Source organism: Equus asinus, chromosome 1 (genome assembly GCF_041296235.1).
Source record: "Equus asinus isolate D_3611 breed Donkey chromosome 1, EquAss-T2T_v2, whole genome shotgun sequence".
Classification (NCBI taxonomy): Eukaryota; Metazoa; Chordata; class Mammalia; order Perissodactyla; family Equidae; genus Equus; species Equus asinus.
This window is the reverse complement of record NC_091790.1, coordinates 108,462,579-108,489,995: the sequence shown is the minus strand read 5'-3', so window position 1 is coordinate 108,489,995 and position 27,417 is coordinate 108,462,579. Positions and strand designations below refer to the sequence as shown.

General features: G+C 37.1%; 1 protein-coding gene across 1 annotated transcript in view; it reads right to left on the bottom strand.

Moving 5' to 3' along the window:
* The window catches only part of COG5 (component of oligomeric golgi complex 5), a 325,049-nt gene that overhangs the window by 287,982 nt on the left and 9,650 nt on the right, over positions 1-27,417 (bottom strand). The window contains exons 4-5 of the mRNA XM_014831838.3: positions 25,046-25,100; positions 24,873-24,942 (exon numbers count right to left, since the gene is read on the bottom strand). Of these exons, the coding sequence (XP_014687324.3) occupies positions 24,873-24,942; positions 25,046-25,100 (125 nt within the window). The remainder of the gene's footprint in view (positions 1-24,872; positions 24,943-25,045; positions 25,101-27,417) is intronic.

Genomic DNA, 27,417 nt, shown 5'->3' with positions numbered 1-27,417 from the left:
TGAATCTTTTATCATGACTCTAGTTAGCAGTTGTTGATAGCTTCCTTGGTATATGGTATAAAAATATTCCAAGATTATTTTACATATTTCATGCTCCAGACCTGGAATCAAAGATTTATCAAAGGCACCCTGGTTTCTTTTAGAAGCCAACAGCATTTCAACACCACATTCTGGGAACTGGGTTTGCTCATTTCTGGGACTTTTCAGTAGACATAGCTAGGAAATGTCAGAATTAAAATATCACATAAATATTCATTTGCTTTATTCCACAATACACATAAAACATTCTCAGATTAACATTATACATATACATATGTACAAAAATATATACATATATAATATACACACCATTTTAAGATAAAATTAAAATATCTCATGAGTTCATACTGATGCTTCCAATTAAAAATCAGGAGCACACGGTGTTTACTTAATTTCTAACTTACATCTGTATACTATTTCTTCCACACAGAGACTCCTGGCTCTCAGACATAAGAGATAACAGAATTAGAATAATTTAAAATAATTTATTTGCTTTGCTGCTCAATACACAGAAGACATCTGAATACAAAACCAACACCACAAAAATACGATTGCTGTAGATAGTTTAAAAGACTTGTTTTGCATACGCTCTCCCCACATTTTTTACGGTTGAATTTTATTTCTTTGTCAAAACATACAGCCATTACATACTATATTCTCATTTAGATCCCTCATCTAATCCTAAGTTTATGGCTCATCTCTAGTCTTTACTTTGATGTTTCTCTAGTCATTTGGTTGTCTCAAGTACACGGCCGATCAGACTGCCACATATGGTACTCTCTTTACTTGAAAATCAGTTTGGCTGGTGTATCAATTATCTATTGCTGTACAAGAACCCAGCCCAAAACTTAGTGGTTTAAAATGATTTGCTATTTCTCACAATTCTGTGGGTCAGGAATTTTGGCAAGGTTCAACTGCTCCACGTGGTATCACCTGGGATTACTGACTCTGCTGGGCTTACGTAACAATGGGGCTGGTCTGGACAGCACAAGAAGGCTTCGCTCACGTGTCTGCTGCCTCAGCGCTTCTCTCCCTGTCACGTCCACGTGGCTAGCCTGGGCCTCCTCACAGCACGGTAGTCTCAGGGTGACTGGACTTCTTACACAGACAGAGGCTTTCCCTTGAAGGCTGGCCCCACAACTAGCCCGGCATCACGTCCACCAGCAGGGCTTCTGTGGTTTTGCTACCCAATTGCTCTGTAGTTTTTACAGTGTTCGAGGACACTGGCATTTTAAGCTGCTGTTATCCCTCCTCTTCCTTCCTTCCTGGTACATGCACTTCTTAGATGGAGAATTATAAAGCCAATAAAAATACATCACCATTCCATACAACAATGTAGATAAAATTATTTCATATCCTAGCAACTGAAAACTAAAAAGGAACTTACAAAAGTATACAATGAAAACTCTATACATAAAAAACAGAGACGTATTAAAAAAGAGAAAAGGCTTTATGGATGATTTCCTCCTTCTTTATTCCATTATTTTCTCAAACCTTCTGACTTCTATAACTACAAAGTTAAAAAAAATTTTAAAACCTTGCTTTGAGAAACTAATATATATGCATGTCTTTAAAAATTAAAATGTAAAACAATTAAAAAGTTTAAAAAATAAGTCAAAAAGATAAAAAATTTGTATGTTAGGTATGTGAATTATATCTCAATAAAGCTGTTATATTTTTTAAAACCTCTCTGATTAAAAGTATTAAAAACTTGTAAGATTTGAAAGTTAAAAAACTCACTTTCTTATATAATTTTGAAGTTAAAAAATTTTAAGTATTCTATGTAAGAGATAATAAGCTCTTCAAAATTTCTTTCTGAAAAACTCTGAGGCAGTTCATAAGCAAACAATGTTACTAAAATGAGCTAAGATAGAGATGATTCTTGCGGTGATAATTAAATTCAACTCATGCTTTCATGTATACAGATGAAGTCAGAAGATTCTACTTGGAGAAAGAAAAGGCTTTCTGAAAAGGGAGTGAAACGGGGATAAAAAGCAAAAAGAATTAAGCGTAAAAGTACTTTCTTCTAAGTGAGGGTACAATCAAAGGGATTTTCGTTCAACGCAAAAACAACTTTGTAGCTCTTTCTTTCTTGCTTTCTTATACCACATGCATTTAAATGAATTAGGGGCTCAAAGAATGAAGAGATTAAACAGGAACATTAAAACTTCCTCAATGTTTAAAATGGAAATGGCTAGACAAAGTGAACAGGATAAAAATGGTTAAAATATAAATAAGCTGCCAAAGAGCACTTAGACTTCAAAACGGTTTGAAAGGCAACGAAGCTCTAAGGTGAACTTCCTTCCTAAGATAAGACTACATAGGAATCGATCCAGGAAAAATTAACCACTGGAAATACAGATACCAAAATGTACCCGGGCATATTTCTTTTACTTTCCTCTCCCTTCCCCTCTTTCTTCCTTTTACTTGGCCAAAGTTACTCAACTTAGCTGTCCCTATACCGTAATATTTTTTACAATAAGAGTGTAGAAAATTAGGGCTAATATTTAATAACAATAATAAAAATAAAAGGTGTTTTATCTTAAACACAAACAATCCCAACTTCCCATGTTTGTGTGAGCATAAAAAATAAAAATATTCATAAAAGACACTATCACAGCTTCACAGAATCATAGCATTCTAGAGCTGGAAGAGAAAAGATCCAGCCTAAACTTTCATATAAAAAAATGTTACACCACAACAAAAATGGTAACTATGTGAGGTGAAGGATGTGTTAACTAACCTTACTGTGGTAACCATTTCACAATATATACACGTATCAAATCATCACGTTATACTCCTTAAACTTACACAATGTTATATGCCAATTATATCTCAATAAAGCTGGAAAAAAAAGATACTAAAGCCTGTCCATTATCATGCAGTTAGAGGGACGAAGAACAGCAGTCAGGCCTCACAGCCCAGACCAGTGCTCTTCATCCACACTTTATGAACTTGGATTGTTTTTTTAATTTTTTTACCCACATCAAGTTTCTGAAAAACAGGAACTATATTTTCTCTTTTACATGTTACACAGAATCAAAACCAAAAAATACTAAATTTAGAGAAAGCAATCCTGTTTCACAGACTTAATGCTGCTGCATACTGGCCACCTGAACTTCAGCAACTAGCTTTCAGATCCTCAGTTTCTCACTCATAAAATGATGAGATACATAATTTCTAAAAACAGTTATTATAAAAACTGAATGATTTAGAATAGTTGAAATTTTTCATGTATTATACAGTCCTGCATAAATATGAATTTGTTTTTATCACTAATACCTAGGGAGGTGGCAAATATAAATAAGATTCTTAAAACTCACTGTCAAAAGATCATATTGAAGAAAGGGGAAAAAAGGAAATGCATGATTCTGACATATTTAAGAGCTGGAGTTGAAAGCAAAAAAGTGAACTAAAATTAAATTTTTATTTTAACAAATTAAATTTTAATTCATTGCCTAAAATTAAACAATAACCTATAATAAAAACAACTTTGTATAATGCACATGAAGACTAACAGTCCTGGATAGTCCCACTAATAAAAACATTCCTATGTCTCCATATATAAAAATATTTTAAAGTTTACTAAACTCAAAGATAACTTCCATCTATGTCCAAAATACCAGAATATTTTATAAAATTTCATTTTTTTAGGGGCAAGTTTGTAAACACGTAAGCATAATCACCTTCCTTAGTTAACAATACCATCCTTGCATTAGTGTATTCTTTCACAAGAAAAAGAATTCCAGTAAACTTAATGTCATGATTTTGAGTAAGCAAAATGTGAGTTATCCTAAAAAGCAATATTTAAATCCCAACTTAACTAAGGGGAATACTGCTTTACTGTATATTTTAACATAAAAGTAAAGCATTAGTTCCCTGGAGAGCACTTTCACGATGCTCTGAGCACTTTAAGCACCTCCACTCCTTCCTTGGGAAAGGCGCTGGGGCAGGTCTTTCCAGGTTCACCATATTTCAGGTCATATGACCTTGTGACCCTGTGACCTTAGCCATAACTGATTAGATCAAGGAAACAAAGCTAGCTCCAAGGAAGACATAAAAAGCATGTCACCACCAGCGGCCTACAACAGTGGCCTACAACATCATCTTGCACAAGAATCACCCAAAATTGTTACTGACAGTCCCTGGTCTCTTTGGAGAAGTGGGTGTGCAGGAAAGGGCAGAAGTTGAGGTGGCAATAAGCAGAAGCCTTGAGACAAAAGAAGCAAGAGCAAGAAGAAACAATGAGCAAGTGAAAAGAATGAGGGTTAAGCCACAGTGGCAACAAGAAAAAGTAGCAGAGAGAGATGCAAAGATTAGGACTAAGTTATAGGAAAGGATGATTGTTAAGGTGCTGTTGCAGGCAGAGCAATGTTCCACTGTTCCACGATACTTCTTTGGCTGTTAAGAAAGGTCTCTGTTCATCCTCACCACCCCACATAGTCTTAAGTGGCTATCCTTGAAAAAACCTGAAAGTACCTCTTCTCCATCTGAAAAAAACTAAGACATCCAAACTCTTCTCACATGCTATATTTCTCAAATTGTTATGGCATACATGTACAAGTACAGTAAAAAAAATTTTTAGTACCATGTATGTTTTGTTTAGTCACCATATGCTACAAATTTAGAAAAAAATATTACAACTGGGGCACAGATCAGGGAACTAATCATTTTATTCATTTCCTAAACATTCAATAAGTTTAAGTGATGGGTACAGAACACTATGCAAAGGCTACAGACTCAAATATTACTTTATTATTATCATAGCCCACAAGGAGCTCAGTCTCATAGGAGAGTATGAAGAAGGGAAAAGCTATGTAGAAAGTACTATAATGGAAGAATGTATGGGATATTAAAGGAACCAAAAAATGAAAAAGAAATACTCTGCTTTGCCAGAAGGAAGGGCAGGAGAGGACTTCACAAAAGAGTTGACACATCAGCTAGAATCCTCTGAGTGACAAGAATATTCTGAGTTAGAGAAGAAAGAAAATATGCATGGGAATGAATGTGAGAATTTCTAGTACATGCAGAAATAGTAAATAGTTCAATGTGATTAATGCCCAGAATAAATTCTTTTAGAATGATAGACATAAAGTTGATAATGGTGAGCAGAGGTCACATCATGAAGGGGCTTATATGCCATATTAAGGACTTGAGACTTCATTCTATCTCTTGTTAAGGAACTACTGAGTAACTTTATCAGAGTATAAATAATCTGATGTTTGTTCCCTAAATAAGATTAGACATGTGAATTTCCTAGTTTAAATAATGGTAGACTAGGTTGTTAGCTTACCATTGAAAACAACTAAAAAGCTGTATAAAATGTAAAAATATCTCAAAAGCATCACAGAAATGATAGTACAAACAGGACTACCAAGCCAAAGTGCAACAAAAGAGAACCCAGAGAGAAAGGCAGCAAATCCACTTGTAATTCAAGAACACTTGCTAACCCTGGAAAACAAGAACCTACACTTTGATAGATTCTGAAGCAAAGTGGAGGAGAAGAGTTAAAAGGTGAGTAAATTTAATTTAATGTTCTTGGACTGGTAGTGATTTCTGATGTCACAGAGAAGCAAAACAAATCCTCTCTGAAGGACTCAAATATCCTAAAAAAGAATTTTTTGAATAAAATGTCCAGCACACAGCACAAGATAACCAGGCACCTAAGGAAATAGGACTCCAGTAATAGAACCAGCAAACACCACAAAGAGAAACATGCCCATGAAGATTACACCTATGTACCTACCAGAGTCAGGCAATACAACACCTCAGAGAATATATTCAAAGAAATAAAAATCAGGGAACAAGAAATAGGACAGGTTATATAGCATTTTAGGAAGTAGAACTTCTAAAAATAAAACACACAATAACCAAAATTTAGCAAGATAATAATAAACAGACTAGTTTAACCTTAGGCTATAAGCAACTGAAGAAAGAATTAAGGAAATGGAAAACCAATCAGAAAAAAACTCCAAAGAACAGCATGGAAAGACAAAAACATGTAAAATAAGGAAAAGAGGATAAATGCCTTAGATGGTAAGGAGACACAGTTGAGTATACACTTCATCAGAATCTAAAGACAAAGAAGAGAGAGAATGATGCATATTTGAAGAAATAATGGCTTAGAAATGATGAAAGAGATAAACTCACAGATGGAAGAAAAAAAACAAATTGCACGTGAGATGAATAAAAAGAAACCACATTCTGAAACTGAAGGGAATCAAAAAGAAGAGACAATCCTAAAAGAAGGCAGAGGAAAACTACTGATTACCTTCAAAAGACCAGATCAAAATGACACCTTCTCAACAACTAAATTGGAACCCAGAACACAATGGAGTAACATCTTCCAAGTACAGAAAGTAATAAAGAGTAAAAGAAGGAAGGAAGGAAGGAAGGAAGGCATGTGTCTAGAACATTCCACTGTATTCAGAAAACAAAGATACTTTCAAGAATGGAGAGGCTCATTGAAAAAACAAAGGAGCCAGTTTGAAAGGAATCCAACTGATCAAATTCTGATAGTTTGAGCATCAATAGCAGTATAGTAATTAAAGTTAATTGGAAGAAGCTGAATCTGTGAAACACCATGAGCTCAACTAATACTCAAAAGAAAAAAGATTAATCTGAAGTACACAAAAGATAGTTATAAGAAGATAAGCAGGATAATTTTTCACTGATTTAGTAAGTGTTAATACAGATATAATATTTCTGAGAGGAATAAGAAATATTTCATTTCTTCTTCTGAGTTCATATTGGTTTATCAAACATAAAGAAAAAAGCTTAAGCATAGAAAAATGAACAAAAATTATGTTGAACCAAATAATTACAGAAAAAGTAGTAGCACCTCAAAACAGAAAGGCCTGATTGATTCACTGGTTATACATAACAATTGGAAAAACTGGGAGTCCAGTGCCAATCAGCACTACTCTCTAATGGTCTCATATAATAACCAAGAGAGAGAGGAGTCCACTGGTAGTCATACACAATATACAACTAAAGAGAGTCCAATCAGGGCAGGCCCGGTGGCATGGTGGTTAGTTCATGAGCTCCACTTTGGTGGCCCAGGGTTCATGGGTTTGGATCCCAGGTGCAGACCTACACACGACTCATTAACCATGCTGTGGTGGCATCCCACATACAAAATAGAGGAAGACTGGCAAAGATGTTGGCTCAGTGACTATCTTCCTCAAGCAAAAGGAGGGAGATTGGCAATAGGTGTTAGCTCAGGACCAATCTTCCTCACCAAAAAAAAGAGAGATTCCAACACTGCATTCAAAACTGATTAGTTAGATGAATGTTCCAAAGAAAACAGATCTTCTTCAGTGTACAGGAGTTAGCAACTAGCAGGCCAAAACCAACCTACCATCTACTTTTGTAAACAAAAATGTATTGAGACAAGGCCAAATACTACAACATAGTTGAATAGCTGCAACAGAGATATATAGCCCACAAAGCCTAAAATATTTACTGTACACAGCCCCTTACAAAAAAAGTTTGCCAGTACTGGCAGTAAGTCATACTATGTCTACTCACAATAGGAAGAGAACATTTAATTTTTAAAAGCCCTTATAATTTCCTCTATAGAGTCAATTTTCAAAACTCAATTGTATTTCTTTAAAATAGCAATAAACAGAAAAACAGAATTTAAAAATGAAAACATTTAGTGTAGTAACAAAACAAAATATTTAAAGACAAATTTAACAAAACTGAAAACAAAATATTGCTGAAATTAAAGACCTTCTAAATAAATGTAGATCTACCACAATCATGAACTGGAAGATTCAATATTGTTAAGATGTCAATTCTCCCCAAACTGACCTACAGATGCAATACATTTCCAGTCAAAATCCTAACTAGCCTTTTAGTAGAAATTGGCAAGCTGATTCTAAAATTTATATGGAACTGCAAAGTAAAATAGTATCCTTTTTCAAGACCATTTGGCTAAAAGAAGACTTACTACAAACCTGCGGTAATCAAGACAGGGTACTACTAATATAACAGCAGGAAACTAGATCAATTGAAGAGAGTGGAGTCCAGAAACAGACCAACACATAAACAGTCAATTAAATTTTCTGAAGGCAAAAAAATTCAATGGGGAAAGAAAAGTTTTTTCAAGAAATGATGCTAGCAATCCATAAAAGAAACTCTGATAATTTGGACTGCATCAAAAATTTTAAAATTTGTGTGTTGCAAAAGAAACCGTTTAAAAATGAAAAGTCAGAGGTGAGGATCCAAGACAGCAGCATAGGAAGACCCTGAACTCACCTCCTCACACCAACATACCAAATATACCCCTATGTATAGAGCAATTCCTTCTGAAGAAGAACTGAGGGCTGATTTAATAGCTTCTGCACAAGAAATGACATACAGACCACAAAGAGACAAGTAGAAGAAATGGAGACACAGTACCCACAGGAACCCCACTGATAATGCAGGGACCGACAGCAGGGAGGAACATCACTGAGGAGCTGCATGCAGGCCTGCCTGCCCTGGAACCCAGCAAAATACAGCAGTTTAAAGGGCAACTAGACCATACAGAAAGGAAACCCCTTTACTAACCCTAGAGCATCTGCCAAACAGGCAGGGAACTGCTGGAACTCTCTCCAAGGTGGGAGGCACCAGCAAGAACCATTTTTTGTGTTTCCCCTCCACTCTGATAGTGTGGGTGGGAGCACAGTCCAGACTGTCTAGCCAACCTGCTAAGTCCACCCCAGCACACCCCAGACCCGTCCAACACCACTCCAGCCATCCCCCTAAGGCAGCCCTGATACGGGGTGCTCCAGAATCCCCTATCTGTGCCCACTCCAGCCATCCCACCAAGGAGGCCTGGTGCAGCGCACCCCAGGATCCCCCAAGCTGTGCACACTCCAGCTCCAGCTGTCCTGCCAGATTGGCCCCTGCATGGAACACCCCAGAATCCTCCCACCTGTGTGCATTCCAGCTGTAGTCATCCCACCAACGCAGCCGGGAAGCAGCATGTCCTGGGACTTCCTGGGACTACAGATGCTCCAGTTCCAGCAGGCCTGGTAAAGTCACCCAGCACACAGTCTACACAGGGGATGTTCCTAGACAAGCCCACTCCTTGAAGACAAGGAGAGGTAACTGTTTCACCAAATTCATAGAAACAAACACAGAAAGTCTAACAAAATGAAGAGACAAAGGAATATGCTCCAAACGAAAAAACATGATAAAACCCCAGAAAAAAATCCTAATAAAATGGAGATAAGTAAATGAACTGATAAAGAGTTCAAAGTAATGGTCATAAAGATGCTCACCAAACTCAGGAGAAGAACAGAGGAACCCAGTGAGAACATCAACAAAGAGTTAGAAAATATAAGAAAGAATCAACCAGAGCTGAAGAATACAATAACTGAAATTAAAAATACACTAGAGGGAATCACAGTAGATTAGATGACAGAGAAGAACAGATCAGTGATCTGGAAGATTGGATTATTCTAGTGACACTAAACAAAAATTAGTGGAAATCACCCAACTAGAATAGAAAAAAGAACTTTAAAAAATGAGCATGGTTTAAGGGACCTCTGGGACAACAAACATACTAACATTCACATTATAGGTATCCAAGAAAAAGAAAGAGAAGAAAGGGCCAGAAAAGCTACTTGAAGAAATAACAGCTAAAAACTTCCCTAATTTGGGGAAGAAAACAGACAACCAGGTGCAGGAAGCACAGAGAGTCCCAAACAAGACGAATCCAAAGAGATCCACACCAAGACATATTATAATTAAAGTGGCAAAAGTTAAAGATAAAGAGGCAATCTTAAACACAGCAAGAGAAGAACAAGTCACAGGCAAGGAAACCCCCATAAGACTATTAGCTTATTTTTCAGCACAAACTTTGCAGTCCAGAAGGGAGTGGCATGATATATTCAGAATGCTGAAAGGAAAAAACTTACAACCTGGAATACTCTACCCAGCAAAGATATAATTCAGAATTGAAGGAGAGATAAAGAGTTTCCCAGACAAACAAAACCTAAAGGAGTTGACCACAACTAAAATGGTCTTACAAGACATATTAAAGGGGCTTCAATAAGCAGAAAAGGCCATAACTAGAAATTAAAAAACATAGTCATGGCACCCCATAACAATGTTTCAGTCAATGACAGACCACATATGCAATGGCAGTCCCATAAATTCAGTACCATATAGCCTAGATGTATAGTAGACTACATCATCTAGGTTTGTGTAAGTACATTCTATGACATTCACACAATGAAGAAATTGCCTCATGACACATTTCTAAGAACGTATTCCTGTTGATATGCGACACAAAACTGTATATGAAAGACAAAATCTCATTTGTAAAGGCAAATATTTAGTAAGGGCAATGGATCAGCCTATTACACAGCTAGTATGAAGATTAAAAGACAAAAGTAGTAAAATCAACTATGACTACAATTAGTACTTAAGGGACACACGAAAGAAAACATGTAAAATATGATGTAAAAAACATAAAACATGGGGGGGAGTAAAAATGTAGTGCTTTTAGAATGAGTTTAAACTTAAGTGACTATCACCTTAATATAGACTGCTAGACATACACAGTTCAATAAATATGAACCTCATGATAACCACAATCCAAATACCTACACTAGATATGGTATTGAACCCGAAGTGAGTTTGCTCACCTGTCACACAGGAAGTCAATCTCTGAAACGAGGTGTAGTGAAAGAACGTAGGAACTTTTTTGCAAAGCACTGAGCAAGGGGAACAGGCAGCTAACACTGTAATCCTGAATACCCTGAAAAGCCACAAGCAAGGATTTTTATTTGGGGTTTTAGGTAAGGGGGGGGCCACGTGGCCTTGGGGGCTGAAGTTCTAAGAGTCCTCTGCACATGTGTGACTGTCTGTTCTATGTGCTGCACATGGTAGATTTTCAGTCTTTGATGTCTAAAGATTATAATCAGTCACTTTAGCTTCTCAATGTTCCTACAACATGTTTGGTCAAGCAGGGGCTGGTCAACAAGTTCCTCTCTTATCAGAGGCTCTCCTGCTGTTATGCAAAGCAAGCTCAAAAACTTTGGTTATTTTGTTTCCCACATTAACCTTCTGGGTACAAGGCACAGTTTCACTCTAATCCAGGGAAATTTTAACTCCTTCATCCTCAGTTTCAGATACAGAAAAAATAAAAAGAAAGTAACACAAACATAACACTAAAGAAAACCATCAAACCACATGGAAAGAGATCAAGAGAAGAAGAAAGGAAGAGAAGAACTAAAAAAAAAACAGAAAACAACAAAATGGCAATAAGTACATACCTATCAATAATTACTTTAAATGTAAATGGACTAAATGCTCCAATCAAAAGATATAAGGTGGCTGAATGGATAAAAAAATACGACCCATATATATGCTGCCTACAAAAGACTCACTTCAGAACTAAAGACGCATACAGAATCAAAGTAAAGAGATGGAAAAAGACATTCCATGCAAATGGAAATGAAAAGAAAGCTGTGGTAACAATACTCATTATCAGACCAAACAGACTTTAAAACAAAGACTCTAACAAAAGACAAAGAATGACATTGCATGATAATAAAGGAGTCAATCCAAAAAGAGAATAAAACATTTGTAAATATTTACGTACCCAAATATATAAAGCAACTATTTACTGACCTAAAGGGAGAAACAGGGAGCAATAAAATAATATTAGGGGACTTTAATACCCCACATACATCAATGGGTCAATCATCTAAACAGAAAATCACTAAGAACATATCAACCTTAAGTGACACCTTATACAAGACAGACTTAACAGATACATATAGAGCATTGCATCCAAAAACTGAAGAATGCTTTTTGAGTGCACACAGAACATTCTGCAGGATAGATCACGTTAAGCCATGAAACAAGTCTCAAAAAATTTATGAAGATGGAAATCGTATCAAGCATCTTTTCCAACCACAATGATATGAAACTAGAAATCAATTACAAAAAGAACATTGGAAAAAGCACAAACATGTGGAGTCTATACAACATGCCACTAAACAACCAATGGGTCAATGAAGAAATCAAAGAGAAAATCAAAAAATACCTTGAGACAAATGAAAATGGAAATACAACTTTCCAAAACCCATGGGATATAGCAAAAGCTCTAAGAGGGAAGTTCATAGCAATAAATGCCTACCTCAAGAAGTAAGAATAATCTTAAATAAAAAATCTAACTTTACACCTAAAGGACTCAGAAAAAGAAGAAAACAGCTCAGAGTTAGCAGAAAAACGGAAATCATTTTTTTTCCTTCTTCTTCTCCCAAAAACCGCCAGTACACAGTTGTATATTCTAGTTGTAGGTTCTTCTAGTTCTATTATGTCAGACGCTGCCTCACCATGGCCTGATGAGTGGTGCTAGGTCCACACCCAGGATCCAAACTAGTGAATCCCTGGGCCCCTGAAGTGGAGCATGCAAACTTAACCACTTGACCACAGGACCAGCCCCAAAGCTGATTCTTTAAAAAGATAAACAAAATCGGGGCTTGCCTCATGGCATAGCGGTTAAGTTCATGTGCTCTGCTTCAGCAGCCTGGGGTTCACAGGTTCAGGTCCTGGGTGTGGACCTGCACACCACTCACTGGGCCATGATGTGGTGGCATCCCACATACGAGATGGAGGAGGACTGGCACAGATGTTGGCTCAGTGACAATCTTCCTCAAGAAAAAGAGGAACACTGGCAACAGATGTTGACTCAGGGCCAATCTTCCTCACTCACCCCAGAAAAAAGAAAAAGATAAACAAAATCGGTAAACCTTTAGCCAGACTAATCAAGAAAAAAAGAGAAAGGACCCAAATAAATAAAATGAGAACTGAAACTGGAAATGTTACAACTGACACCACAGAAATACAAAGGATCGTAAGAGACTACTACAAACAATTATATACCAATAAACAGGACAAACTAGAAGAAATGGATAAATTCCTAGAAATACATATCCTTCCAAGACTGAATCATGAAGAAATAGAAAATCTTAATAGATCGATTACAAGTAATGAAATTGAATCAGTAATTTAAAAATTTCCAAAAAACTAAAGTCCAGGACCAGAGAGCTTCCCAGGTGAATTAAATGAAACATTTAAAGAAAAGTTAATACTTTTCCCTTTCAATTTATTCCAAAAAGTTGAAAAGGAAGGAACACTTCCAAACTCTGTTTATGAGGCCATCATTATCCTGATACCAAAACCAGACAAAGACACCACAAGAACAGAAAATTACAGTCTAATATCTCTGATGAACACTGATGCAAAAATCCTCAAAAAAACACCAGGAAACCAAATTCAACAATACATTAAAAAGATCACACACAATGATCAAGTGGGATTTATTCCAGGGACACAGGGATGGTTCGACAACCACAAAATCGATCAATGTGATGGAACACTAACAGAATGAAGAATAAAAATCACATGATCACCTAAATAGATGCAGAAAAAACACTTGACAAAATTCAACATCGATTTATGATAAAAATTCTTGTCAAAGTGGGTACGGAAGAAACGTACTTCAACAAAATAAAAGCCATATATGACAAACACACAGCTAACAGATTCAACAATGAAATGCTGAAAGCTTTTCCTCTAAGATCAAGAACAAGACAAGGATACCCACTCTCACCACTGTTATTCAACATAGTACTGTAAATCCAGGCCACAGCAACTAGGCAAGAAAAAGAAATAAAGGGCATCCAAATCGGAAAGGAAAAAGTAAAACTGCCACTACTTGCAGATGACAAGACAGTATATATAGAAAACCCTAAAGACTCATCTAGAAACTGGTAGAATAAATGAATTCAGTAAAGTTGCAGGATACAAAATTAATATACAAAAATCAGTTGCGTTTCTATAAACTAATAAGCCGTCAGAAAGAGGAAATTTTAAAACAATCCCATTTGCAATGGCATCAAAAGAATAAACTACTTAGGAATAAATTTAACCAGGGAGCTGAAAGACCTGTACTCTGAAAAATATGAAACTGATAAAAGAAATTGAAGTGACACAAATAAATAGATACACCATCTCACGCACTGGAAGAATATTGCTAAATTGTCCATACTACCCAAAGCAATCCACAAATTCAAAGCAATCTGCATCAAAATACCAATGGCACTTTTACAACAAAGAATCCTAAAATCTGTATGGAATCACAAAACACCCCAAATAGCCACAGCAACCTTGAGGAGGAACAAAGCTGGAGGCATCACATTCCCTGATTGCAGACTATACTACAAAGCTAGGTAATCAAAACAGCATGGGACTGGCAGAAAGCAGACACAGAGGTCAAAGAATAGAGCCCAGAAATGAACTCACACTTATGTGGTCAATTAATCTGTGACAATGGAGGCAAAAATATATAATGGGAAAAAGACAGTATCTTCAATAAATGGTGTTAGGAAAACTGGACAGCTACATGCAAAAGAATAAAACTGGACCACTATCTTACACCACACACAAAAATACACAAAATGGATTAAAACTTGAAGGTAAGATCTGAAACCATAAAACTCCCACAAGAAAATACAGGCAGTCAGATCTTTGACATCAGTTTTAGCAATATTTTGGGAGCCAGTCTCCTCTGGCAAGGGCAAAAGAAGCAAAAATAAACAAATAGGATTACATCAAACTAAAAAGCTAATAACAAAAATATATAAAGAACTTACACAACTTAATGTCAAAAAAATAAAACAACTAGATTAAAAACTGGGCAGAGGACTTGAATAGGCATTTTTCCAAAGAAAACATATGATGGCCAACAAACGCATGAAAAGATGCTCAACATCACTAATCTTAGGGAAATACAAATCAAAACCACAATGAGGGGCCGGCCCAGTGGCCCAGTGGTTAAGTTTGCATGCTCTGCTTTTTGGCTGCCCGGTTTGCCAGTTTGGATCCTGGGTGCGGACACAGCACCGCTTGGCAAAAGCCATGCTGTGGTAGGCATCCCACATATAAAGCAGAAGATGGGCATGGATGTTAGCTCAGGAAAAAGCAAAAGAGGAGGATTGGGAGTAGTTAGCTCAGGGCTAATCTTCCTCAAAAAAAAGAAAAACCACAATGAAACAGCACCTCACACCTGTTAAAATGGTTATTATTAAAAAGACCAAAAGCAAGAGTTGGTGAGGATGTGGAGAAAAGGGAACCCTCACACACTGTTGGTGGGAATGTAAATTGATGAGCCACTATGGAAAACAGTACAGAGGTCCCTCAAAAAAATCTTAAGAGTTGTCCACCAGCCACTCACTCCCAAGCGGCACTTTCAGTCGTGACCAAGTGAGCCAGGCACTCAGGTCGCAATGGGGTCTCAATGCCCTTGGCTGAGTTGGCCAGAACCCCACACAACCTGGCCCCAAGGAGGTGGAGCAATTCCTGGTGCCCAGGCAAAAAGCACAGAGCTCTCCTCTACCAAGTGCTGTCACCCCTTCCCTATCTCACCCGGTGCCCCCACCCACAGTCCTCACTGATTCCTGGGAGACCCGCCACATCAAGTCGCCTCTCTCAAACTTCTCCTGGTGCCACACAGCAGCCAAGGGGACTGAAAGCTGACACAGACCTAAAGACTGGCCCACACGCTTAGGATGTACTGGGGGTTCATTTTGAACCTAGGGGTTGGATTGAAGTTGCTTCAGAGGCGATAAATACCCTAAGGATTTATTTTGCTTCTTTGTAACTTGCTGCAGGGAAAGTGTTCCTCTCCTGCCTTCCATGCTCACTCTGGCACCTGAAATGACTATGAATTTAGGGAAATGGAAACGTGGCAGTTTCAAGCCTAGACCCAAGACCACCTCAGACATGCAAACATGCCAGATTTAAAGGTGATCAGTCGTGTGAGTGACGTCATCATCATGGCAGAGTGAGCTATTTCCTTAGTCTCTTCCCCCTAAGCTACAACCAAATGGACATTCACTAACCAACAGAAGGTTCCCTACAAAGAACAACAGAACATCTGAGAGATCCACACAGCCATACATGTGAAGGTGGGGGTACTGGACCCCTGAGAAGCAGTGGAAGGTGAGCTGATCCCCTCCCTCCCCAGCAGCAGGACACCAGGTCGTGGGTCCTCATGCAGCAGTTGGTGCATGACTGTAAGAGGAGGCAGGGGAGCAGGCAGGCCTGCACATGGACACTTTCTCTTTCAGAGTTGCAGCCCAGCCCACAGGAACACTCCACACGAAGTGGTGAGTTTCAGCCACTATGTGGGTGCCCTCTCCAAGTGCAGCAATGAGGTGAACCACCCGTGAGCACAGAGCAGACCATGTGCACAAAAGAAAGTGCCCCTGCGCTACCCTCCTGCCTAGTGCACCAGCTTGTCCAGTTTCCAGCCAAGGCAGCAGTTCCACACCAGAGTGCCTATGTGTGTGTGCATACCTGCCAAGCAGCTGTAGCCAATGGGCAAATGCAGACAACCCTACTGACACAACTTCCAGCAGACAGGGCAGGATCAGAAAACACAGCTCCTGCCCCAAAACCAGAGGTGGCAGATGGAATCTGCAACCTGATACTACCACTATGCACTGGCAAAGGACCACTTCATCAAACACTTAAAGAAGTACATTAACACTGCAGAGCATAAGGAAAATGACAAGTCTCCAGAAATCAATCCTGAAGTCACAGAAATTTACAATATAAATGACAGAGAATTCAAACTAGTTGTCATAAAGAAACTCAACAACTTAGAAGAAAACTCAGAAAGACAGGTCAATGGACTCAGGAATAAAATTAATGAGCAGAATGAATTCTTCACAAAAGAGATTGAAACTCCAACAAAAAAAAAAAAAACCCAAACAGAAATTCCAGAGATGAAGAACACAATGAATGAAATTTAAAAAAAAAAAATCTAAAAATCTTTAAAAACAGAGCTGGTATTATGGAGGACAGAATTAGTAATTTAGAGGACAGAAATATAAAAATGCTTCAGGTGGAGGAGAGCTAAGACTAAAATGAAATGAAGAAAGTCTTTGAGAAATATGCAACTCAATAAGGAAATGCAACATAAGGATTACAGGTATTCCAGAGGGAACAGAGAGGGAGAAAGGAGCAGAGAACTTGTTCAATGAAATATTAGCTCCCCAAACCTGGGGAAGGGATTGGACTTACAAACTAATTACTACCTCCTAATTACATCAATGCAAAAAGACCTTCTCCCAGGAACACAGTAGTAAAACTGGCAAAAGTCAACAACAAAGAAAAAAACATTAAGGGCAGCAAGGAAGAAGAGAATATCTATAAAGGAATCCCTATCAGGCTTTCAGCAGATTTCTCAGCAGAAACCTTACAGGCTAGGAGAGATTGGAATGATATATTCAAAATACTGAAAGACAAAAACCTCCAGCCAAGAATACTCTATCCAGTGAAACTATCTGTCAGATACGATGGAAAAATAAAAACTTTCCCAGATAAACAAAAGCTGAGGGAGTTCATCACCACCAGACCTCCCTTACGAGAAAGGATCAAGGATGCCCTGATACCTGAAACAAAAAGGCAAAGGTTTACAATGCTTTGAGGAAGGAGATAAATAGAAAAAAATCAGATAAGTGCAGCTCTCTGTCAGAATAGGTTACTAAACACTTAATTATAACGAAAGATACAGGGAAGGAAAGCATCAAAAACAACAATAAACACTTCATTTTAATCAGAAACTCACAACACAAAAGAGAATAATTTGTGACAACAATAACTTAGGGAAGAGAAAAAGGATGGAAGCTGCCTAGGCTACTGGAGATGATAGGCTATCAGACAAAGGACTATCTCAGCTACGAGATCTTTTATACAAATCTCATGGTAAGCACTAAACAAAAAATCAGAGCAGAGACACTAACCATAAATAAAGAGAAAAGCATCACAGAAAACCACCAAACTGAAATGGCAGTCAGAAATACAAGGGAAGAGAAACAAGGGAAATATTGAACAACTGGAAAAGAAGAGATAAAATCCTTCATATATCAATAATCGTTCTAAATGATAATGGATTGAATTCTCCAATCAAAAGACACAGAGTGGCTGCATGGATTAAAAAACAAGACCAAGCAATGCGCTGCCTCCAGGAAACACATCCCAGCTCTAAAGACAAACACAGGCACAGAGTGAAGGGATGGAAGACAATATTCCAAGCAAATGGAAAGTAAAAGAAAGCAAGTGTTGCTAAACTCACATCACACAAAGCAGACTTCAAGATAAAAAAGACAATGAGAGGCAAAGAGGGCCAGTAGATAATGATAAAAGGGACATTCCACCAAGAGGACATAACACTTATGAATATACGCACACCTAACACAGGAGCAACAAAGTATATAACGCAACTATTAACAGACCTAAAGGGACAAACTGACAGTAACACAATAATAGTAGGAGACCTCAACACCCCACTTACATCAATGAATAGATCATCCAGACAGAAAGTCAACAAGAAAATAGTGGACTTAAAGGAAAACCTAGATCAGATGGACTTGATACATATAGAACATTCCACCCAAAACCAGCAGAGTACACAGTCTTCTCAGGTGCACACAGAACATTCTCAAATATGACCATATATTGGGAAACAAGGCAAGCCTCAATGAATTTAAGAAGACTGAAATCATATCAAGCAGCTTTCCAACCATAATGCTATGAAACTAAAAGCAGCTACAAGAAAAAGACTGGGGAAGTCACAAATGTATGGAGACTAAACAACATGCTACTGAAAAACCACTGGATCAATGAAGAAATCATAGGAGAAAGCAAAAAGTACCTGTAGACAAATTAAAATGAAAATACATCATACCAACTCTTATGGGATGCAGCAAAAGTGTTCTGAGAGGGAAATTCATAACAATATAGCCCACCTCAACAAACAAGAAAAATCTCAAATAAGGAATCTTAAACTATACCTAACGGAACTAGAAAAAAACAACCAACAAAGGCCAATGTCAGGAGAAGGAGGGAAATAATTATGAAAACTAGAGCAGAAATAAATGAAATAGAGACTAAAAAAACTGCACAAAAGGATCAATGAAAGTAAGCCCTGGTTCTTTCAGATAGTAAACAAAATTGACAAACTCTTAGCCAGACTCACTAAGAAAAAGAGAGAAGGCTGAAATAAATAAAATTTAAAATGAAAGAGGAGAAATTACAACGGATACCACAGAAGTACAGAGGATTATAAGAGAATACTATGAAAAACTTTATGTCAAGAATTTGGATAATGTAGAAGAAATGGATAAATTCTTAGAATAATACAACCTCTCAAAACTAAATCAAGAAGAAATAGAGATTCTGAATAGACCAATCACAAGTAAAGAGATTGAAACAGTAATCAAAAACATCCTAAAAAACAAAAGGCCAGGATCAGATGGCTTCTCTGGAGAATTATACCAAACATTCAAAGAAGATTTAGTACCTATCCTTCTCAAACTCTTCCAAAAAATTGAAGAAGACAGAACACTTCCTAACTCATTCTATGAGGTCAACATTAGCATGATACCATAACCAGATAAAGACAACAGAAAGAAGGAAAATTACAGGCCAATATCACTGATGAACACAGATGCAAAAATCCTCAACAAAATATTGGCAAATTGAATACAGCAATACATTACAAATATCATAGACCCATGATCAAGTGGGATTTACACCAGGGACACAGGGATGGTTCAACATTGCAAATCAATCATGTGATACACCACATTAACAAAATGAGGAACAAAAATCATATGATTACCTCAATAGATGCAGAGAAAGCATTTGACAAGATCCAAAATCCATTGATGATAAAAACTCTCAATAAAATGGATAGAGAAGGAAAGTACCTCAACATAATAAAGGCCATATAAGACAAACCCACAGCCAACATCATACTCAACAGTGAGAAACTGAAAGCCATCCCTCTGAGAGCAGGAACAAGACAAGGGTGCCCACTCTCACCACTCCTATTTAACACAATCCTGGAGGTTTGACCAGAGGAATTAAGCAAGAAAAAGAAAGAAAAGATACCCAAATTGGAAAGGAAGAAGTGAAACTCTCATTGATTATAGACAACATGATCTTATATACAGAAAACCCTAAAGAATGCACCAGAAAACTATTAGAAATAATCAACAACTTCAGCAAAGTTGCAGGTACAAAATCAACTTAAAAAATCAGTTGTATTTCTGTACACTAATATTGAACTAATAGAAAGAGAACTCAAAAATACAATCTCATTTATAATTACAACAAAAACAATAAAATATCTAGGAATAAATTTAACCCAGGAGGTGAAACACCTATACACTGAAAACTATAAGACACTATTAAAAGAAATTGAAGATTACATAAAGAAATGGAAGGATATTCCATGCACATGGATTGGAAGAATAAACATACTTAAAATGTCCATAATACCTAAAGCAATCTACAGATTCAATGCAACCCCAATCAGAATTCCAATGACATTTTTCACAGAAATAGAACAAAGAATCCTAAAATTCACACGGGGCAACAAAAGACCCCAAATAGGTAAAGCAATCCTGAGAAAAAAGGACAAAGCTGGAGGCATCACAATCCCTGATTCCAAAGTATACTACAAAGCCATAGTAATCAAAACAGCATGGCACCAGCAGAAAAACAGACACACAGATCAGCAGAAAAGAACTGAAAGCCCAGAAATAAAATCACACATTTATGGACAGCAATTCTTCGACAAAGGAGCCAAGAACACACAATGAAGAAAGGAAAGTCTCTTCAATAAATGGTGTTGGGAAAACTGGATGGCCATGTGTAAAAGAATGAAAGTAGACCATTATCTTCTGCCATACACAAAAATTAACTCAAAATGGTTTAAAGACTTGAATGTAAGACCTGAAACCATAAAATACCTAGAAGTAAACACAGGCAGTACACTCTTTGACATTGGTCTTAGTAGAATCTTTTTGAATACCATGTCTACTCAGGCACAGGAAACAAAAGAAAAAATAAATAAATGGGACTACATGAGACTAAAGAGCTTCTGCAAGGCAAAGGAAATGATGAACAAAACAAAAAGACAACCCACCAAGTGGGAGAAAATATTTGCAAATCATGTATCAGATAAAGTACCTGTATCACAATATACAAAAAAACTCCTACAACTCAACAGTAAGATAACCCAGTTTTAAAACAGCTATAAGATAGGAACAGACTGAATAGATTAAAGGTGTACTAATGACTAATAAGCACATGAAAAGATGCTCAATATCATTTGTCATTTAAGAAATGTAAACTAAAGCCATAACAAGATATACCACTGCACAACTACTAGAATGGCCATACTCAAAAAAAGAATAACAAGTGTTGACGAGGATGTGTAGACACTGGAACCCTCAAACATTGTTCGTGGGAATGTAAAATGGTATAGACACTTTGGAAAAAAATATGCTAGTTCCTTAAAAAACTAAAACTTACTATAGCACTCAGCAAATCCATTTTTAGAAATCCACCTAAGAGAAACGAAACCATGGGTCCACACAAACACATGTAAGCAAATTTTCATAGCATCATTATTTATAAAAGCCAATATCTGGAAACTATCCAAATGTCCATCAATTGGTGAATGGATGAACAAAATGTGGTACATCCATAAAACAGAACACTATTCAACAATAAAAAAAAGAACAAATTACTGATGACATTCTACAACATGGACGAACCTCAAAGGCATTATGCAAAATGAAAGAAGTCAGACACAAAAGACTCTATCTTGTATGATTCCACTTATATGAAATCACCAGAAAAGGCAAGTCCAGAGAGACAGAAAGCAAATTAGCATTTGCCTAGAGGGGGAACAGGGATTGACGGCTAGAATGGACTGAATGTTAAAATTCCTATGTTGAAATCCTAACCCCCAATGTGATGGTATTAGGAGGTGAGGCCTTTGGGAGGTAATGAGGCCATGAGAGCGAAGCCCTCATGAATGGGATCAGTGCCCTTATAAAAGGGACCCCAGAGAGCTCTCTCTCCCTGTTCGCCATGTGAGGAAACAAGAAAATGACTATCTGCAACACAGAAGAGGGCCCTCACCAGAACGCAACCATGCTGGCACCCTGATTCAGACTTCCAGTGTCCAGAAATGTCAGAAATCAATTTTTGCAGTTCATAAGCCACCCAGTCTATGGTATTGTTACAGCAGCCCAAACGGAACAAGACACTGGCAAACAGACATAAAGGATCTTTTTGCAGTGATAGAAATATTCTAAAACTGGCACACTATAAATTAGCAAAGACTTTAAAACATTTATTTCAGTAGTGCTCCATATGTTCAAAAAGGCAGATAAATAGAAAGTACAAAAAAGACCCAAATCAAACTTCTAAAAATGAAAACAAAAATGTCTGAAATGAAAAATACACTGAATGAGATCTGGGGCAGATTAGACGAAGAAATGACTACTGAACTTGAAGACAAAGCAATAGAAAGTATCCAAAATAAAATACATGGGGAAAGAAGACTGTGGGGTAAAAAGCGAACAGAGCATCCAGTGATCTGTGGGATACAGTGAAGACGCCTAGTCTATTTGTAATTACAGTCCCCAAAGGAGAGGTAACTGTAGTCCTCAAAGGATTGGAAAAGGGAGGGACATAAAAAAATATTTGGAGCAATAGTGGCCACAAATTTTCCATTTATGATGAAAATTTTAAACCCACAGATCCAAGCAGCTCAGTGAACCACAGGCAAAAATAAACACACAGACACACACAGAAACTATGCCAAGGTACATCATAATCTAACTGCTCAAAACTCAGTGATAAAGTGAAAACCTTAAAAACAGAGTGAGGGAAAAAAGCCATCATGTGCAGAGAAACAAAGATAACGGTAACAGATATCTCACAGGACACAATGCAAAGAAGACAGTCAAGCAGTATATTTAAGGTACTAAAAGACAAATGATTCAATCTAGAATTCTACGTCCAGTAAAAGTATCTTTCAAAATCAAGGATGAAACAAAGACATTTTTAGACACATAAAAGCTGCAAGAATTCATCAATAGCAGATCCACACTACAAGAAAAATGGATCTAATCAAAGGAAAGAAGAGCATGGTAACTGCATAGATAAATATCTAAGATTTTCTTTTTAAATCTCTTTAAAAATGACTGTTTAAACAAAGACAATAACAATATATTGTGAGCTTTCGAACATACATAAAAGTAAAATGTATGATAGTACAAAAGCTAGGAGGGAAGAAATGAAAGTCTACTACTGTAAGGTTCTTATACTATGTGTGAAGTGGTATAGTACCCCTGGAAGGTACACTGAGAAGTTAAAACGTATCCTACACCTCCTACAGCAACCAGTAAAATAAAAAAAACAAGAGTTATAGCTAATAAGCCAAAAAAGGAAGTAAAAAGAATCATAAATATACTCAATTAACTCAAAAGGAAGGCAGAAAAAGGGGAAAAAAGGAACAAAGAACAAATAGGACAAATAGAAAACAGATAAGATGATAGACTGAAACCTATATCAATAATATCACATTAAGTATCAATAATCACATTAAATGTAAATAGTCCAAGCATCCCAATCAAAAGCAGATTTTGATTAAAAAAGCGAGACCCAACTATATGCTGCCTGCAAGAAATGCACTTTAAATATAAGACAGAAATAGGTTAAAAGTAAAATGATGGAAAACTTTCAATGTCTCTGTCTATAAACAATCTCTTAGGATCACTATCAGGAATAAATAAGATAATACAGGTAAAGCACTGAGCATACAGTAAACATTCTGTAGAGTTTACCACTATTACTGCCTTTATTACAACACATTATAATCCTCTTTCTGTCTCCCCTACTCTCCTATCAGCTCCTTGAGAGAAAACTCCAGTCATAAGGTAGCCTCCAGCACCAGAGCCTCAGGCCAGTGTCCACAGTAGGGTAAGGTTGGTGATGTGAAATGAACTGGAGGAAGGCACCATGATTATCTGTGATTCCCAAAGGTCTGGCACACAGCAGACATTAGATATTATAAACCTGGTTATTCAAGGTGAGGACAGGGGGCATGGATAAAACAGTATGACTGCAGAAAAACCAGTAAGAAATAAGGAAACCAAGGGGGAAAGGAGAGAGTGTTGACAGAAAAATGGTAAATGAGATCACCAAGGGAGAAGGGAAATGTGTTGCTAATAAAAGACACAAGGAAACAAAATGACAGGGCAGTATCAGGCCCTCAGATTACATTAATAAAACATAAAAACGAAAGGAGCGGAATCCGAGAGAATTTACCTTGTCTTTGTAAAATGGAGTGCCAAGTTACTAGATTTCCCAAGAAAATCCAACGGGAGGAAAAAGCTGTATGTCTAAAATTATTTACAGCAGTAGTACCTACAATTGCAAAAAGTCTGAAACAATCTACATATTTAACTATAGGTAAATAGTTCTTGAATAATCATGGAAACTATGTGGAAAATAAAACAAAAAGTATTCTATGTATCTTGCTCATAAAAGTAGAAAATCACTAAATTTTAGTCAAATACTGAATTTCATCAATAATGCACATGTCCTTGCTATTCGAACAAGTTATAGGTTTGGCTTTTTACATTTGATCATAGCATAACCGTAAGAATTCAATAAATGTCAGGTTTCTTTCTATTATTAAAAGAAATAATTTTGAATTGTAAGAAGTTAGTAAATGATCATACACTGCAATAATAAGTGAAAATAACTCACTTCAATAGTAGTTTATATTTGTATTTTTTTAACTAGATATCTTATTTTAGAGCTCTTTAGTATTTTCCCCTTTTCTCTCAAATTCTTTTACTTCCTCAGAATTTATGTCTTGAAATTTGTCCACTTTTAAAAATAAAATGAATAACAAAAGTATAAAAAAATGAAAAGTGAGATCCTACCTGAAGTCTTGCCAGCTGTGCGGTACGGGCTACTATTTTATTGTACGGCTCAACAATTTTTGCTTTCATCCTAAGAGGAAAAATAAAGAGAGGAGTGATAATAAAATCATCTCCAAAATCTCAACGGATAAAAATCTCTCCATTCCACTGATTTACAAAATGAACAACAGTACCTATCAAGAGCCCCCTGTAAAGCCCCGATTCTCGTCTGCATCAGCTGAAGAACACCTAGGGAAACACAACAGCTTACGTTACTTTACAAATTTATAAGAACTTAAATCGGGTAAAAAATTAAAAGAAAAAATATATATGCACATATATAGAGGAAAATTTCCATTTTTTCTGCCACCATCATAATCTAAGCAACCAATATCTTTTACCTGCACAATTGTAAAAGCCTCTAGTCTCCCCCTCCAACCCTTTCTCCACTAAAGAAGTCTGACGAGGAACGAGGAGGGACTGCTTAATGGGTACAGGGCTCCTGTTTGGGGCGAAGGAAAAGTTCTGGAACCAGATAGTGATGCTCGCACAACACTGTAAATGTAATTAATGCCACTGGATGACAGAGATTTCATATCAATGTGTATTCTATTACAATTATTTAAAAAAAAGAAGCCTGAGTGCAAACTGCAAAGTGCAAATTGTGTCATAACATTCCTGTACCCAAACCCTTCCAGTCTCCTTCACTCCTATGTTAAAACTACATTAAAGTCCACAGCTTGGTCTACAAGGCCCTGCCCGACCTGGAAATGGTGTACTCCCTGCCTGGCATACTCTTTCCAACCCCAACCCCACCCCAGGCTCCTACTGAATTAACTCCCACTATTTGCTCAAGCCTTGGCTTAACAGAAACAGTCACTAACAGATTCCCCCAACTAATTTAGATTCTTGTTATTTTCTTCTACAGCATACATTTCCTTCTTGGTACTAATTACAGTAGGAAATTATATATCCATTTGTATATCTGTTTAATGTTTTACTCTCTCACTACACTATAAATTCCTAGAGGTTAGTGATAATCTTTTTTTTTTTAAAGACTGGCACCTGAGCTAACATCTGTTGTTGATACTTTTTTTTTTCTTCTTCTCCTCAAAGGTCCCCAGTAGATAGTTGTATATTCTTGCCGTAGGTCCTTCTAGTTGTGCTATGTGAGATGCCACCTCAGCATGGTTTGACAAGCAGTGCCGTGTCTGGGCCCATGAGTGGAACCGGTAAACCCCGGGCCGCCAAAGCAAGTGCACAAACTTAATCACCTGGCCACAGGGACAGGATCTTTTTCATTCACTACTGTATGACCAGAGCCTAACTCAGACTACTTCCTATGGCAAGTAGTCAACAAAAATTTATTCAATTAATTAATCATATGCTAGATAAGTAATAAACGTGGACAGCAAGTATATTATTGCCTTCACTCTCTGTTTAAACAACATGATAAAGAACTTTTCAAAAAAATGTAAAAATGTTTTCAGGAAAACAGATCTTCAATTTTACTACTTTATGCCTAAAAATAGGCTTCCCAATATTACAGATTTAATTATTTAAAATTCCACTCTTCAAAACTCAGTTTCTATATTCAATTGGCATAGTTACAGTTTTGAAACATAGTATTCTAAATAAATTGAACTACAGAATGTTGTCATATATGAGTATTGGAACTTCTACACGTTCCTGTCAGCATACAAATATGCTTTCCTATGGCTCATTCCAACAGAATCCTCCCTGGACCCGAGGACGCCCATTTTTCTGCTGCTTTTACAGTTCATTGACCGTGAGCCCACAAGAATAAACTGCCCTGACTTGTTATCATCACTTCCTCACATTTTATTGTCTCCACAACCCGATCTCAACAGGCTTTCAAACATACTCCACCCAAACAGATCTTATCAAGGTCACCAGAAATCTCCAACATGCCAAATTCTATTACCAGTTTTGTCTCTATCTTGTTCGAAATCTCAGAAATTCATAACATAGTTAAACCACTCCCTCCCTAAAACATTTTTTCTCTAGGCTTGCAGTCATCACACGCCTGGGTTTCCTCCCCTCTCATTAGTTGCTCCTACTCCTCCTTCGTTAGATCTCTCCATGCTGGAGTACGCCGAGACTGATGCTCAGCCATGTTCTCTGCTCCATCTACAATTCCTCTTAATACTTAAAATATTGGATCTGAATGAAATCCCTATCTGTTCATTAAAACACTGATTTTATACACACACATATATCCACTTACACACACATATGTGCATACATCCATATAGATTTTCTTTACATCTGCCTATCCATGTACACACATACACACACACACAGATCTCCAGCCCTGACCCTTCTTATAGCAAATGTAAGATACTTTCTGCCCCATCAAAATCATAATCCTCTCCAGTCTAACGCATGTCAGTTACTCATACCATCATCTATCCAATTGTTCAGACTAAAATCTTAGGAATCACTCTTGGTGACTTTTTTCCCTCAGTCCTTTCATTTCCCATCAACAAATGCTATCAGCTCTGCCCCCACTTTATCCCACCCACTTCTCTCTCCCTTTACATCC